This window comes from Camelina sativa, chromosome 20 (genome assembly GCF_030686135.1).
Source record: "Camelina sativa cultivar CO46 ecotype springtype chromosome 20, ASM3068613v1".
Lineage (NCBI taxonomy): Eukaryota > Viridiplantae > Streptophyta > Magnoliopsida > Brassicales > Brassicaceae > Camelina > Camelina sativa.
The window spans coordinates 12,245,304-12,260,334 of record NC_141899.1 but is presented as its reverse complement, the minus strand read 5'-3'; the positions used below and the strand labels follow the sequence as shown (position 1 = coordinate 12,260,334).

General features: G+C 37.4%; 2 protein-coding genes across 2 annotated transcripts; one reads left to right on the top strand and one right to left on the bottom strand.

The window, feature by feature from the left end:
- Positions 1-1,836: 1,836 nt before the first annotated feature.
- Positions 1,837-4,935, bottom strand: LOC104772464 (uncharacterized). Its single transcript, XM_010497074.2, has one exon. It carries the CDS (start codon positions 4,933-4,935, stop codon positions 1,837-1,839), a length of 3,099 nt encoding a protein of 1,032 aa, XP_010495376.2.
- Positions 4,936-7,199: 2,264 nt separating this feature from the next.
- LOC147918766 (uncharacterized) lies at positions 7,200-8,030 on the top strand. Its single transcript, XM_087503692.1, has one exon. It carries the CDS (start codon positions 7,200-7,202, stop codon positions 8,028-8,030), a length of 831 nt encoding a protein of 276 aa, XP_087359818.1.
- Positions 8,031-15,031: the final 7,001 nt, after the last annotated feature.

Genomic DNA, 15,031 nt, shown 5'->3' with positions numbered 1-15,031 from the left:
TCTTCTGATACTTTTTGTTTTCTGTGGGGAGAATTTTGCAGAGTAAGAGTAAAATTATGAAATCAGTATAAAACCAGAGAAACTCTTACAAGTATAAAACCAGAGAAACTCCTATTAACACTTTAGAATTGTGAATTAGATTTCTCATTAACCGTAAAGTGTAGTCTTACAGTAGTATTTATACAAGTATAGTAGTACTAAGTAAAAGGAAGCTTAGTACCCTGAATACATGTTATTCTATACTATACATTATATATGTTAATATACCCCCCTCAAGCCGAAGCTTCCCGTGGAAGAAAGAGGCTTGAAACTGAAAGACGGTTGAGGATAGAGTAGAATGGAGCTGGCTGCAGCAGTTTGGTGAGAATGTCAGCCAGCTGGTTCTCTGTAGAAATATGTAAAACCTTCAGAAAACCACTCTTAACCCTATCACGAGTAATGTGACAGTCAATCTCAACATGTTTGGTGCGCTCGTGGAAAACTGGGTTATTAGCGATATGCATTGCAGACTTGTTATCGCAAAACAACTTTGCAGGACAATCAACCTTGATGTGCAAGTCCTTCAACATCTGATGTAGCCAGAGAAGCTCTTTCGTGGTGACCGCCATACTCCTATACTCTGCTTCAGTACTGCTACCACTAACGACATCCTGTTTCTTAGACTTCCAAGAGATAAGAGAAGTACCAAGAAACACACACATACCAGTGATAGAACGCCTACTCTCCAAGCATGTTCCCCAATCAGCATCAGAAAAACCATTAAGGCATATATCCGTATGAGCAGAGAAGAACAAACCTTGACCAGGATTATTCTTGAGATACTTCAGGATACGCAGAGCAGCCTTGTAGTGTTCATCAGTCGGACAAGACAAATACTGACTCAATCGATTCACAGCATATGTGATGTCAGGTATGGTGATGCACAAATACAGTAGGCGACCAATGATTTCCCGGTAAGGCTTCGCATCCGGAAGAAGTAAACCTGTATCTTTAGTCAAAGGCTTCTTATAGTCCATAGGAGTAGACTTCGGTTTGCAACCAAGAAGACATGTATCAGCAAGTAAGTCAAGACAATACTTCCTTTGACAAACAGATATACCATCCGCATTGCGTGCAATCTCCAAGCCTAAAAAGAAACGAGCCGGGCCAAGATCCTTCGTCTTAAACTTCCGGGCAAGAGCATCCTTAATAGCACGAACAGCTTCATCACTATTACTGGCGATCAAAATATCATCAACATAGACCAATATGGCAGTATAAGAGACATCAGTTTCTTTGACAAACAAGGTGTTATCTGCAGGAGATTGTTCATAACCCTCATTAAGAAGAGCCTGAGAAAGACACTTATACCATTGCCTTAAAGCTTGCTTAAGTCCATAAAGCGACTTATGAAGCTTACAGACCGGATTCGGTGGCAAGACACCAGAAGCAGGCGTGTATCCTTGGGGCAAACTCATGTATATCTCCTCTTCCAAGTCACTATGCAAGAAAGCATTAGTGACATCCATTTGAGTCAGGCTCCACCCTTTCTTAGCAGCCAAACCAAGTACAAGCTTTACACTAGCAAGCTTTGCAACAGGTGAGAAAGTATCAATATAATCAACACCCTCTTGCTGTGTATAACCCTTTGCAACTAGTCGTGCTTTGTACCTTTCAATTGAACCATCAGAATGATATTTGATGGTATAAACCCATTTGCAACCCACAACATTCTTACCCGGTGGCAAAGAGACAACTGAAAAAGTCTTGTTAAGCTCCATTGCCTCCATTTCCACATCCATAGCTTTAGTCCATTTCAGTGATTTTATGGCTTGTTGAAAAGTTTTGGGTTCGGTCTCAATAGTAATAGAAAGAACATAGGACTGATAGGACGGGTTGATAAAGGAATAAGAAAGAACAGATTGGATAAGGTGTAGTGTGTGGTTTGAAAGGAGAAGGAGATATGGAAGGGGTGGAGATAGAAGAAGTAGAAATTTGGTGAAGAGAGTGATGATAGTCAGATAAGTAACCTGGAGCCTTAGTAGTTCGTCGTGGCCTGCCACTTGGTAGTGAAACAACAGTCGTTCCTGAGGGCACAGTCGGTCGAGCCATAGGAACAGTGCTAGAGTGGGCATGCTCAGTGGCACCAGGTGTCGTATGAGATGATGATGCATGAGAAGATGCAGGTAAAGTAACAATAGATGTATCAAGAGAAATTGGAACTGATAAAGGTAAGATACCATCGCCAAACAAATCAATATCATGAGTAACACAAGGATTCGTTTTAAAAGGAAACAATGTTTCATGAAAAATAACATTCCTAGAAACAGAGACGACATTAGTATCTAAATGCAAAACTTTGTAACCTTTATAGCCAAAAGAATAACCAAGAAACACGCATTCAGTAGCTCTAGGACTAAACTTATGCCTATCTTTTTGTAAAGTAGACACAAAACAGAGACAACCAAAAGATTTTAGAAAACTGTAATCCGGTTTCTTTTTGGTCAATAGTTCATAAGAAGTAAGATTGTTTAAAACAGTTGAAGGAGTGCGATTGATCAGGAAAACGGCAGTCAACAAGCAATCAGTCCAATAGATCAGCGGGACATTAGATTGAAACAACAAAGACCTAGCAACATTAAGTAAATGCTGATGCTTTCGTTCTACAACCGAGTTTTGTTGTGGAGTATAAGCACAAGAATACTGATGAATGATACCATGCTTATTAACTAAATCAGTAAATGCAAGTTCTGGAGCATTATCAGTTCGTATCTTTTTTACTTTGGTATGATATTGTGTTTCAACAAGCTTAAGAAAGAGAGGAAATTTAACAGAAACTTCACTTTTATTATGTAGTAGATAAACCCAGGTTACACGACTGTAATCATCAACTATAGTGAGAAAATACTTATAACCCTCAACAGACTCGACAGCAAACGGACCCCAAATATCTAAGTGAACAAGATCAAAAGGTGTAGTAGACCTATGACCATTAGACTCAAACGAAAGACGCTTCTGCTTAGCTAAAGGACAAACAGAACAAGGAGACTCAGACAATAAGGAAGAAGACAAAGATGAGATACCAGGAATGTGCTTTAACTTGTCAGAAGATGGATGTCCTAGGCGTTGATGCCATAGAAGTCCATCGACCTTCAAGGATCCAGTAAAATGCGACTGTGATGCAGAAAAAGGACGATCGTTGCTGTATATGTAAAGATTGTGCATTAGATTCCCTCTACCAATCATCAAGCCCTGAATAGACTCCTGAATGTAACAATAAAAAGGAAAGAAATGAGCAGAATATTGATCATGATTCAACAATGAACTAACAGAGATTATATTAAATTTGAATGATGGAACATGTAAAACATTATGCAATATCAAGGATGATGAGAGATGCACAGTGCCACAATGAGTAATATCCACTCTAGCATCGTTAGGCAAACTAACTGTGACACCAGAAACTGTCGTGGTTTCATTAAAAAGTGCCAAGTCAGAACAAACATGACTGGTGGCTCCTGTATCAATTATCCAACTACCATGAGGTAAATTTGCAGAGAGTGAAGAAAGACATTGATGTTGGAATGTAAGATGATTATTCTCAAAGTGAAGTGAAGTAGAAGGAAAGGATGTAGGAAAAGAAGTATTACCAGAGGATGATTGTGGATCCATAATACCATGATCTGTGATGGACGAAAGCTGTGGGGAAGGAGCCGGAGGCTCTGAAGTGGTAACATGAGCTTGATACTGCTGAATCAGAGACTGGATTTGATCATTACTAAGGCGACTGAGATCCACACTAACAGCATTCGTCACAGGAGAACTCGTTGGCGGAAAAGAAGCAGAAGTTACTGCATTTGCCATAATAGGAGTCTGAGCTCGCATTGGAGGAACCTGTGAAGGCTGATATTGCTGTTGTGGAATAGCAGTATGAGTTGGAGGTCCTCGAGGTTGAGTAAACTGGTTGGAAGGTCTCTGAGATAAGTGAGAACCCAAAGCAAACGTTTTATAACCAGGAATATAACCAGGAGGATAACCGTGAAGCTTGAAACACTTCTGAACAACATGACCAAGCTGACCACAGTGAGTGCAAAGAGGACGACTAGATTGTTTAGGCCTGAAATAGTTTTGCATCGCCGCAAAAGCTGCATGATCATAAGAGCCATCAAACGATGATGAAGGTTGATGGGAATTAACAGTAGACTGATTGTTTGTTGTATGAAAGGCAACATTATCTGGCCTTGACGGAATAGACCTCTGCCTTTCATCCTGTGTGACCATGTTAAAGGCTTCCTCAATGTTAGGCACCGGTTTAAGCATCAGGATATGACGTCTGGTAGCCTCATAAGATGAATTGAGCCCCATAAGAAACTTCGTAACACGACTACGCTGCTGAAGTGTCTCCCACAGAGCCGCAGCATTACACTCACATCGTCCGCAAGTACAGAGAGGTAAATCCACATAATTCTTCAACTCCTCCCAAAGTGTAACCAAGGCAGTGTAATAGGAACTAACATCCATAGAACCTTGCTGAATCAAACTCAATTGTTGCTCAATCTCATAAACCCTAGGTGCATTATCTTGTTTAAACCTAGACAAAATACTTTTCCAGATTCCTTCTGCAGTCGGGATAAACAATAGACTTGTTCCTATCTTCTTGTTAACAGAATTAATAAGCCAAGTTGTAACCATATCATTGCAACGAGACCAAGAACCATAGTCCCGATGATTCTCAGGGGGTTTAGGAATCGTACCGTCAATGAACCCAAGCTTATTACGCACATTGAGACCCATGCGCACAGAATGACGCCATGTGTGAAAATCAGCTCCCGTATTCAATCGATCGGAGACAAGAGCCATTCCCGCATGATCAGAGTTATGCAAGAAATACGGATTGTTATACTGATCCGTTGAAGAATTAGAAGTGGAATCTCGATTCGGCGATGATGATGCCATGAATCAAAGATCCGATGAATCAGAAACCCAAAGATAAGAGCAAAAAAAGAAAAAGAACAGATAGCGCGGAAGAACAGATCTGAAGATAGAGAACGAGAAGATTCGCGAAGAAAGCAAAGAGGATTTGACGATTCGAGGCACTCATCGAAGAATCCAAAGAAAAATACAAAGAAGATCGAAGAGAAAGAGAAGAAATCAACAAAGAAACGCCATTGATGAGGACGTTAGAGCTCGCGAAGCTTCGAAAATGAGAAAAAAGTTTGTTATAGCTCTGATACCATATTAACACTTTAGAATTGTGAATTAGATTTCTCATTAACCGTAAAGTGTAGTCTTACAGTAGTATTTATACAAGTATAGTAGTACTAAGTAAAAGGAAGCTTAGTACCCTGAATACATGTTATTCTATACTATACATTATATATGTTAATAACTCCTTAGAAAATCAAGTATAACACAAATGAAACTCCTAACAAACATGAACATGCATATGTTCTATCTCATAGAAATTTTTGAACATATGTTCAAGTAATGATGTTCTTAATTTTTGATTTCCAGGGCTTGTCGGTTGAATCTTTTCTGATTAAGACTATATGGATGCGGACTCGCCGCATGGCCATAAAAAAACTATATGTGATGTAGTGAGAAGTTCTTGAGGGTCTCCAACTTCACTAAAGCACTTATTCCAACTTTGTTTTAGTGCTTAGTTCATCGGGTAACATAAGATATCTCAGCTTCTTCATCTTCTTTAAGACATTTGGTATGTGAACCACTGTCTCGTAAATCTTCAAATCCAAATAAACCATAGTAAAAATAAAATAAAAACAAAGTTTCTGAAAATTTTTGTTAGGATTAGATTAAAACTACCATAGTAATTAAAGTACCGATGTAAATTCTCATTGTCTCCACCATTTTTCTCATGTGCGTATGCATGACCAATCTGAAAAGCACACCATAGGCTCTGCTTCTTGTGTATATACCTGCAGAAATAGAAACAACATGAATATTGATATTTCAATGCCGTCATTCTTCGGTCTTCACCTACCAACGATTCTCCTTTTCCCCTTCTCACGTGTTACCAAAAGATAGAAATCGAGATAATGTGATTCTAGAAAGATTTAGAAAATTATAATAGAAAATGTTAATATTGAGTTTAGGAAATCTAACATTATATAATTTATATTTATACTTATCTTAGTTTAGGAAATTCATCTGATTCTTTTCCTAAACACCTTTATGTTCAGAGGGAAGCGTAAGGATAAAGTTATATTTTTCTTGTCAAGAGTAGTATCTTCTTCGTTTCCTTGTGTTGTCGACTAAGAACTCGAAGCCGTTCGTTCTTCTCAACGTAAGGGCGGTTCTTGCAGCTGTTTCCTTCCCGGCTAAGGTACGGACTCGGTGGTTCTTATTACGGAACTCTTATCGAGTTATCTTACTCTCTCAAACCCTAAGTATTCACTCCTCTTCTTAATTTATCGAGTCTGATTTGAATGTTTCTTTGTGTTTTTTTCTTTTCTTTCTGGTAGTAGGAAAAAATGTTCTGTACACAATGCGTCTATATTCAGCCTCCACGAAGGTCTCCGTTTATTCAACTTCCACCTCTCATGTTCCCATTCAGACCTGAAATACGTTTACCGCGCAAAGAGCTTCATATCATCAACCTCACATCGATGTTTGCGGCTGTTTATGGGATTCGTTTCCAGAATGAATTGGAAACCATATCGCATTGGAACCTTCTGTTTCAGTTTGTGAGGGAAACTAGTAGTAATTACAGTTTTTACATGCGACTATTTGATGGGTATTCGAGAGTGCTGATACCTTCCCAAAACCTGAGGACGAATACGGAGGCCGTTTTGGATGGTTACCTCTGTTGAGGATAAGCTTGAACTAGCTTGAGGTTTAAGTTATCCTAATCCCACCAAGTAATGGTTTCCTAAGAGGATTAGGATTAGAACAATTGAGGAGTTATCTAATTGTTTAGTTAAATAAGAAATATTAAAAGGTCTCTCTATGTATAAGGAGTTGTTGGGTTGTAACAACACTTGTGAGATTAGAAAGATTGAGATTGCATTTGTTTTGAGAAGTTTCTAAGGCAATATATGAGAGTTATTCGTTAAAGAGTTTGTGTTTGATTCAATATTTGGTTTCAGAGCATCATTGAATTCTTAAAACACAAAGTCGTCTCTCTGTTTTTCGTCTCTATTCCATTTTTTTTTCGTTCCTAGGTTAAAAGCTTCTACATACAGCGAGACCGACCAAGAGACATGGGGGATATTGTTGCTATGACTTCCGCACCTAAGGAGACCAATACATCTACTCTTCAATGCTCGATGCTTACCACCACTAACTACACGGTGTGGGCAATGAAGATGACAGTTATGTTGAGGGTAAACAAAATGTGGGAGACAATTGAGACAGACGTTGCTGAAGCCGAGAAGGTTGATCTTGCCAGGACTCTCTTGTTCCAATCTATTCCGGAGACACTAACTTTGCAAGTTGGTAACCTAGGTACTCCGAAAGAGATTTGGGACGCGATTAAGTCAAGGTATGTTGGAGCTGAAAGAGTCAAGGAGGCGAGGTTGCAGACACTTATGTCGGAGTTCGAAAGAATGAGAATGAAACCGACATATACGATAGAAGACTTCGTGGGTAAAAGATCAGAAATTGCATCCAAATCAGGAGCTCTTGGCGTGAGTATTGAGGAACCTAAGCTAGTCAAGAAATTTCTGAATAGCTTACCAAGGAGAAAGTATATCCACATTATTGCAGCTCTGGAGCAGGTACTTGATCTTAACAAAACAAGCTTTGTGGATATAGTTGGGAGACTCAAGACGTATGAGGAGAGGATCCGGGATGAAGAAGATCAAGAAGAGGATCAAACAAAGCTCCTGTACTCAAACAATTATCAAGAGAACCATGATCAAGGACGAGGTAGAGGAGCACGAGGAGGACGCTTCTTAGGACATGGAAGAAGACGTGGTAGGAACAATTACCAGAACAGAGACACGACTACAATTGTGTGCTACCGATGTGACAAACAGGGTCACTACGCATCAAACTGTCCGGACAGACTGCTCAAGCTTCAAGAGGTTTAGGACTCAAGTGAGGTAGATAACCAGGAGGCTGAGGACTTATTGATGCATGAGGTTGTATTCCTTAATGAGAAGAAGGTTAACCCACAAAACTTTGAGACAAAGACAGATGGAAACAATGTTTGGTATCTGGATAATGGAGCTAGTAACCATATGACTGGTAATCGGAGCTATTTTAACAATCTTGATGAGACCATAACAGGTAAGGTCAGATTTGGTGATGATTCAAGAGTTGACATCAAAGGGAGAGGTTCGAATCTTTTTGTCACCAAGTCGGGTGATAGAAAATATTAGCTCAAGTCTACTGGATTCCAGAACTCAAACGTAATATCATTAGTCTTGGACAAGCCACAGAGACAGGTTGTGAAGTTAGAATGAAGGAAAACTATCTAACATTACATGATCGCGATGGAAAACTTTTGGTGAAGGCAAGCAGGTCACAAAATCGACTCTACAAGGTGCGAATGGAAGCTGAAGCCAGTCTACTATAGGTTACAGAAACTGATGATACAGCTGCAAGGTGGCATGAAAGACTCGGTCATGTCAATGCTAAAGTAATGTAATTAATGATCAGAAAGGAGTTAGTCATTGGAATCCCGAAGATAAGAGCTGTTAAGGAGACTTGTGCGTCTTGTTTACTTGGAAAGCAAACTAGGAAGTCATTCCCAAAGGCAACAAGTTTTAGAGCTGAACGACCACTCGAGTTGATCCATGGGGATCTTTGTGGTCCTATCACACCTGCAACTGCAGCACAAAATAAGTATATACTAGGCAATACCCCGTGCTTAAAGCACATGTCAACATTTAAAAAACATATATAATAGAATAATAATAGTTAATGTTATATTTAAAAAATATATATTTTGTTTGAGATAATATTTATTTTTAATTTTTTTTGTAAATCTATATATATTTTTTGAATACTAATTATTTTATGAGAATTTGTTAAAAATGCCCCTTTTGATATACCTCTTTTCAAAAATACTTTCTTTTCTGGCCATTTTTAATTTTTCCCTCTTTTAATTTTTAATGACCATTTTATCCTTAGATGAAAATTATTTTATTCAATAAAAAGAAAAACAAAATTTTCCCGCCAAAAAATTTCCGACATATTTTCCCGCCAAAAAATTTTCGAAAAAATTTTCCGCTAAAATTTTTTTGACAAATAAAATTTTGATAAAAAATTTCGACAAAAAAATTTCCCGCCAAAATTTTTCCCGCCAAAAAAAATTTACAAGGTTTTTAAAAGGTTTTATAAGGTTTCTACCTTATAAAAACCTTATAAACACCTTGTAAAGGCTTTTACAAGATTTTTTAAAGAGTTTTAAAAGGTTTTTTAAACAACTTGTAAACGCTTTTACAAGATTTTTAAAAGGTTTTTAAAAGGTTTTTAAAAGGTTTTCAAATGGTTTTTCAAAAGATTTTTAAAAGGTTTTTAAACACCTTGTAAACGCTTTTAAAAAGATTTTTAAAAGGGTTTTAAAAAGGTAAAAGCATTTACAAGGTGTTTAAAAACCTTTTAAAAGCATTTACAAGCTTTTTAAAAGCATTTACATGGTTTTTAAAAGCGTTTACAATGTGTTTAAAAACCTTGTAAACATTTTTAAAAGTTTTTTAAAAGCGTTTACAATGTTTTTAAAAGGTATAAATTTCAATATTTTTGGCGGGAAAAAATTTTTTGGCGGGAAAAAAAATTTTTGGCGAGAAATTTTTTTGGCGGGAAAATATTTTTGATTTTGATGACTGTACATTCTTGCTGTCACTCAAAAAATGTAATTTGGTCATTTTGTATATAAAGAGGGGTAGTTTTAAAAATGGTCAACATGAAGGGGTATTTTTAAAAAGGGATATGAAAAAAGGAGCATTTTTGAGAATGTCCCTTATTTTATATATTATAATATTCTATTTTTGAGGTATATTACAGTTTTATATTATTTATTTGCTGTATTTGAATCATTATTTTATGAAATATGAAGTAGTAATTTTAATATTATAATTATGAACAAATAAAATTTATTAATTTATCAGTTATATAAATTTAGTTTTATCAACCTGCCAATGAGAAAATTAAAACACATATTTTATTTTTATAGATCGAGTAATATATCTTTGTTTTTAAAAGTTCAAATCACAACATATGTAGAAAAAAATCTACATTTTATTAATCATAAATATTTTATGAAAATTTCAAACAATTTGTAAATAAAATATAATAAAGATGATAGGAGAATGATAATTTGAAATTTTTACAAAATATTTGAAATCTTGTTATTAAAAATAATTATATTGACTACTTGGATATAAAATCTTAGTTTTTGAAATTCTGCTTTGTTTATATTTTTTTAAAAATATTTTGTAATTTTCTTCTATAATTTATTAGTGAGAGAAATTTTTTTCTAACTAATAATAATTATTTAAAATTAATGGCATGACAATGTAAAATTAAAGAAGAAAATAAACTCTATTATATTAGCAGTTAATTTTTTTTTTCAAGTACAAATTAGTTTTGATTTGAATAGATTTCTTTTACTTTTCTAGATTTTTTTTATATTGATCTGTCAGCATTTTTATTTTTAATTAATTATATTATTTTAATTAATTGATTAATCTTAATTAAATTTTTATAATGGCAATTGAATGTAATTTTTTACACATTTTAAGGTTAGTTTCATATTTGTACTTCTCAATTAATATAGTAGGATTTGTGCTCATCGATGATTATTCTCGATACATGTGGTCTCTACTGTTAAAGGATAAGAGCGATGCGTTCAGAGCATTTACAAAGTTTAAAGCCCTCATTGAGCAAGAGTTAGGAACAACAATCAAGGTCTTTCGCACGGATAGAGGGGGTGAATTTGTGTCTTCTGAATTCTCGAGCTTCTGTGAAGAGTCTGGAATTCAAAGACACCTAACTGCTCCATACTCACCACAACAGAATGGAGTGGTAGAAAGAAGAAACAGAACACTACTTGAAATGACCATGAGTATTTTAAAACACATGAGTGTTCCTAATTTTCTATGGGGAGAGGCAGTAAGACAGTCCACCTACTTGATAAACAGAGTTGCAACAAGGTCATTAGTTCAGAAAACTCCGTATGAGATGTTGAAAGGGAAGAAGCCGAACCTAGAGCACTTGCGAGTTTTTGGTTGTGTGGCTTATGCAAGAGTGGAGTCGAGCATTTAAAGAAGTTGGACGACAAAACTCGAGCTTTAGTGCACCTCGGAACTGAGCCAGGAAGTAAAGCGTATCCACTGTTCAATCCATCCACTCGAAGAGTGACAGTTAGTAGAGATGTTATCTTCGATGAAACTAAGAAGTGGAACTGGAGTGATTCGCTTGATGAGACAGAAGCTCGAGGATCGTTCACTGTGAGTTTTGGTGATTTCGGTAACAATGGTCTGGGAGAGCATATCGAGGAGTGTGGAGATGTTAATAACTCCGGGAATGGAGTTGAGGTGCAAGAGGAAACTCAAGAACAAGAAACAGAAGAGGTGCTACCTGTTTTGCGAAGGTCAACTCGACCAAGTGTGAAACCTAGTTATCTAAATGATTATGGCAGAGATAGAGGCAGAGCAGCTTTTATTGTCTTTGGATGATGAACCTAGAACTTATGAGGAGGCTAAGGAACTAGAGGTGTGGAGAGAAGCCTGCAGTGAGGAGTTAAGCTCTATAGAAAAAAACAGAACATGGAACTTAGTGGAATTACCAGCTGGTATTAAACCGATTGGCTTGAAATGGGTTTTCAATGTTAAGCGCAATTCAGATGGGAGCATTAATAAGCATAAGGCAAGGTTAGTCGCCAAAGGATATGTTCAGAAACACGAAATTGATTTCGACGAAGTGTTTGCTCCGGTGGCACGACTCAAGACAATCCGGTTCATAATCGCATTGGCTGCTTCCAGAGGATGGGAAATACATCATTTGGATGTAAAAACTGCCTTCTTACACGGCGATCTCAGAGAGGAGGTATTCGTTTCACAGCCTGAAGGTTATAAGAAGAAAGGTAGTGAGGGTTTGGTATACAAGTTGAACAAAGCCCTCTATGGTCTGCGTCAAGCTCCGCGAGCATGGAACCACAAGCTTAATCAGATCTTAATGGAGTTGAGCTTCGTTCGTTGTGCCAAAGAGCCTGCTCTATATTGAAGACAAGATAAAGAAGACTTGTTGGTGGTCGCTGTCTATGTTGATGATCTTCTTGTTACTGGTAGTAACAAGAAATTGATTCATGAGTATAAACATAGTATGTCGGCCAGGTTTGAGATGAGTGACCTGGGAAGATTGACATACTATCTTGGTATTGAGGTTTTGCAAGAAAATGGTGGAATTACTTTGAAACAGGGGAGGTATGCTTCAAAGATTCTCGAGGATGCTGGTATGAATGAGAGTAATGCAGTTCAAACTCCGATGGACTCTGGTACTAAACTCTCTAAGGCTTTGGCATAACAGTCTATTAATGAACATGACTATAGGAGAAGTATTGGTTGTCTCCGGTATTTGATTCACACTCGACCTGATCTCTCGTTTGCTGTTGGAATGTTGAGTCGCTATATGCATAGCCCTAAGAAGAGTCATGGTGCAGCACTGAAGCACGTGTTGAGATACTTACAAGGGACTAAAGAATTTGGTCTTACATTCAAGCGAGGAAACAACACAGGGTTGATAGGATATTGTGATAGCAGTCACAATGTGGATGAAGATGATAGTAAGAGTACAGGCGGCTATATCTTTTATCTTAATGGGTGTCCAGTTTCTTGGTGTTCTCAAAAACAGGAAACAGTGGCATTATCCTCCTGTGAAGCAGAGTTCATGTCTGCTACAGAAGCTGCAAAGCAGGCAATATGGTTGCAGGAGTTATTTTCTAAAGTTACAGGAGAAGCTCTAAGGAAGGTGATGATTTGTATTGATAACAAGTCAGCTATAGCACTCACCAGAAATCCTGTTTTCCACGGCCGCAGCAAGCATATACACAAGAAGTATCATTTTATCCTTGAGTGTGTCGAGAACGAACAAGTGGAGGTTGATCATGTTCCTGGTGTTGAACAAAAGGCGGATATCTTAACCAAGCCGCTTGGGAGGATCAAGTTAAGAGAAATGAGAGAGTCTATTGGTGTCCATGATGTGTCCAACAAGAACTTCAAGCTTAAGGGGGTGATTGTTGAGGATAAGCTTGAACTAGCTTGAGGTTTAAGTTATCCTAATCCCACCGAGTAATGGTTTCCTAAGAGGATTAGGATTAGAACAATTGAGGAGTTATCTAATTGTTTAGTTAAATAAGAAATATTAAAAGGTCTCTCTATATATAAGGAGTTGTTGGGTTGTAACAACACTTGTGAGATTAGAGAGATTGAGATTGCATTAGTTTTGAGAAGTTTCTAAGGCAATATACGAGAGTTATTTGTCAAAGAGTTTGTGTTTGATTCAATAACCTCAAGCTTGTTTATCAAATTCTTGAAAAGGAGGAGGAGGAGGAGGAGAAGGAGGAAGTGGAGATGGCCATGTATGATTTGCTTGCTTTTGAGTATTTTGCTAACATGGAGGATAACGTGTTGCGATCACCACCACCACAGATGCTGCCTCCATTGGGGATGATGCAACCTGCACCATACAATGATGCAAATTCAGAAACCTCAAGTAATGTGAATGATGCAAGATTCAGGACCTTGGGTCCTTGCCATGAAAAGCTTACTCAGAACAAGGATATCCAACCTGACGCTCCACAATGCTATCTTCAGCCTCCATTCAGGGTTCCTCTCAAGTTCGCATTTCCTCCTCCAGGAGTCACGATCAAGCGCAAGGAGCTTTATACTATCAAGCACACGGCGCAGTTTGTGGCTGTTTATGGGATTTATTTTCGGCGGGAATTGATGAAGAGTGTGTTTGAGAACCCACAGTTTGAGTTTTTGAAGCCAACTGACAGCAAGTACCTTTTTTATGTGCGGCTTGTTGTTGGGTATTCGAGAGTGTTAAGGCGTTCCCAAAACCTGATCAGGACGAATGGTGCTACTACGGGCCCGACGTTCTATATGGTTTCTTCAAACTTCTTTATAAAGTGCTTGAAAATCGAGAGAATGCTCTGACTGATTCGCATGCTTTAGAGTATTTTGCTAACATGGAGGACGTGTTACCCACCAAGGATAAACTCTTCTTTTTTTAATACTTATGAGGCTATATATATAGTTTCTTCTAATTTACTGGATTGGTTCCAACCATTAGCGGATCCACCACCAAACACTATTGACTTATAGAACCTAAAGATGATGATGTTATTTACTCAACTCAAGTAAAAAGATATTTTACAAATTTTAACTAGGTTTCTAAAGCTAATTACTAGTAATCCACTTAAGACACGGATAAATTTTATGCTATTTTTACTAAATATGTAAAAATAATTATCGTATTTTCAAAGTATTATACTTTTTATATTATTTTATCAAAAAAGCACTATAAAACAAGTGTATTTGAGCATTTATGTTGATCATTGTTCTCGTACTTCTTTCTTATTCGTCCCCGCAATTGTAGAACACAACATAAGATACATGTTGTATTTTGTAGTGATCTTCTCCACCTTGGATTAACTTATCCTTGAATTCATTCTTCATCCATCCTACTCTAAGCTTGATGAGGACATCAATAGTAAATTTCCGGAAGAACCCGTTCTGCCATTTCCCAAGAACCCGTTCTACCATTTCCTGAAGAACCCGTTCTGCCAACAATGATACACAAACCTATGACAAGGCTGGGAGCAAGGACCTTAAGGGAACAATTCAACAAGTCCATTGCAAGTCTGATTACTCTCATTGAACTAGAAGATTCCAAAGAGAAGACTCCACAAGCATCATTTTTGCCAGTTCTACAAGGAATTAAAGAACCCGTTCTTTTCATCATTTCCGAAGCAATCAATGAAGGGCTGGAGCGTGCATGAGAGCTATTATCAAGGTAAGTGTTTGAATTCAAATAATAAATGTTGGTTCTTTCTTGTTTTGCAAGAATCGACCGTTGGGTC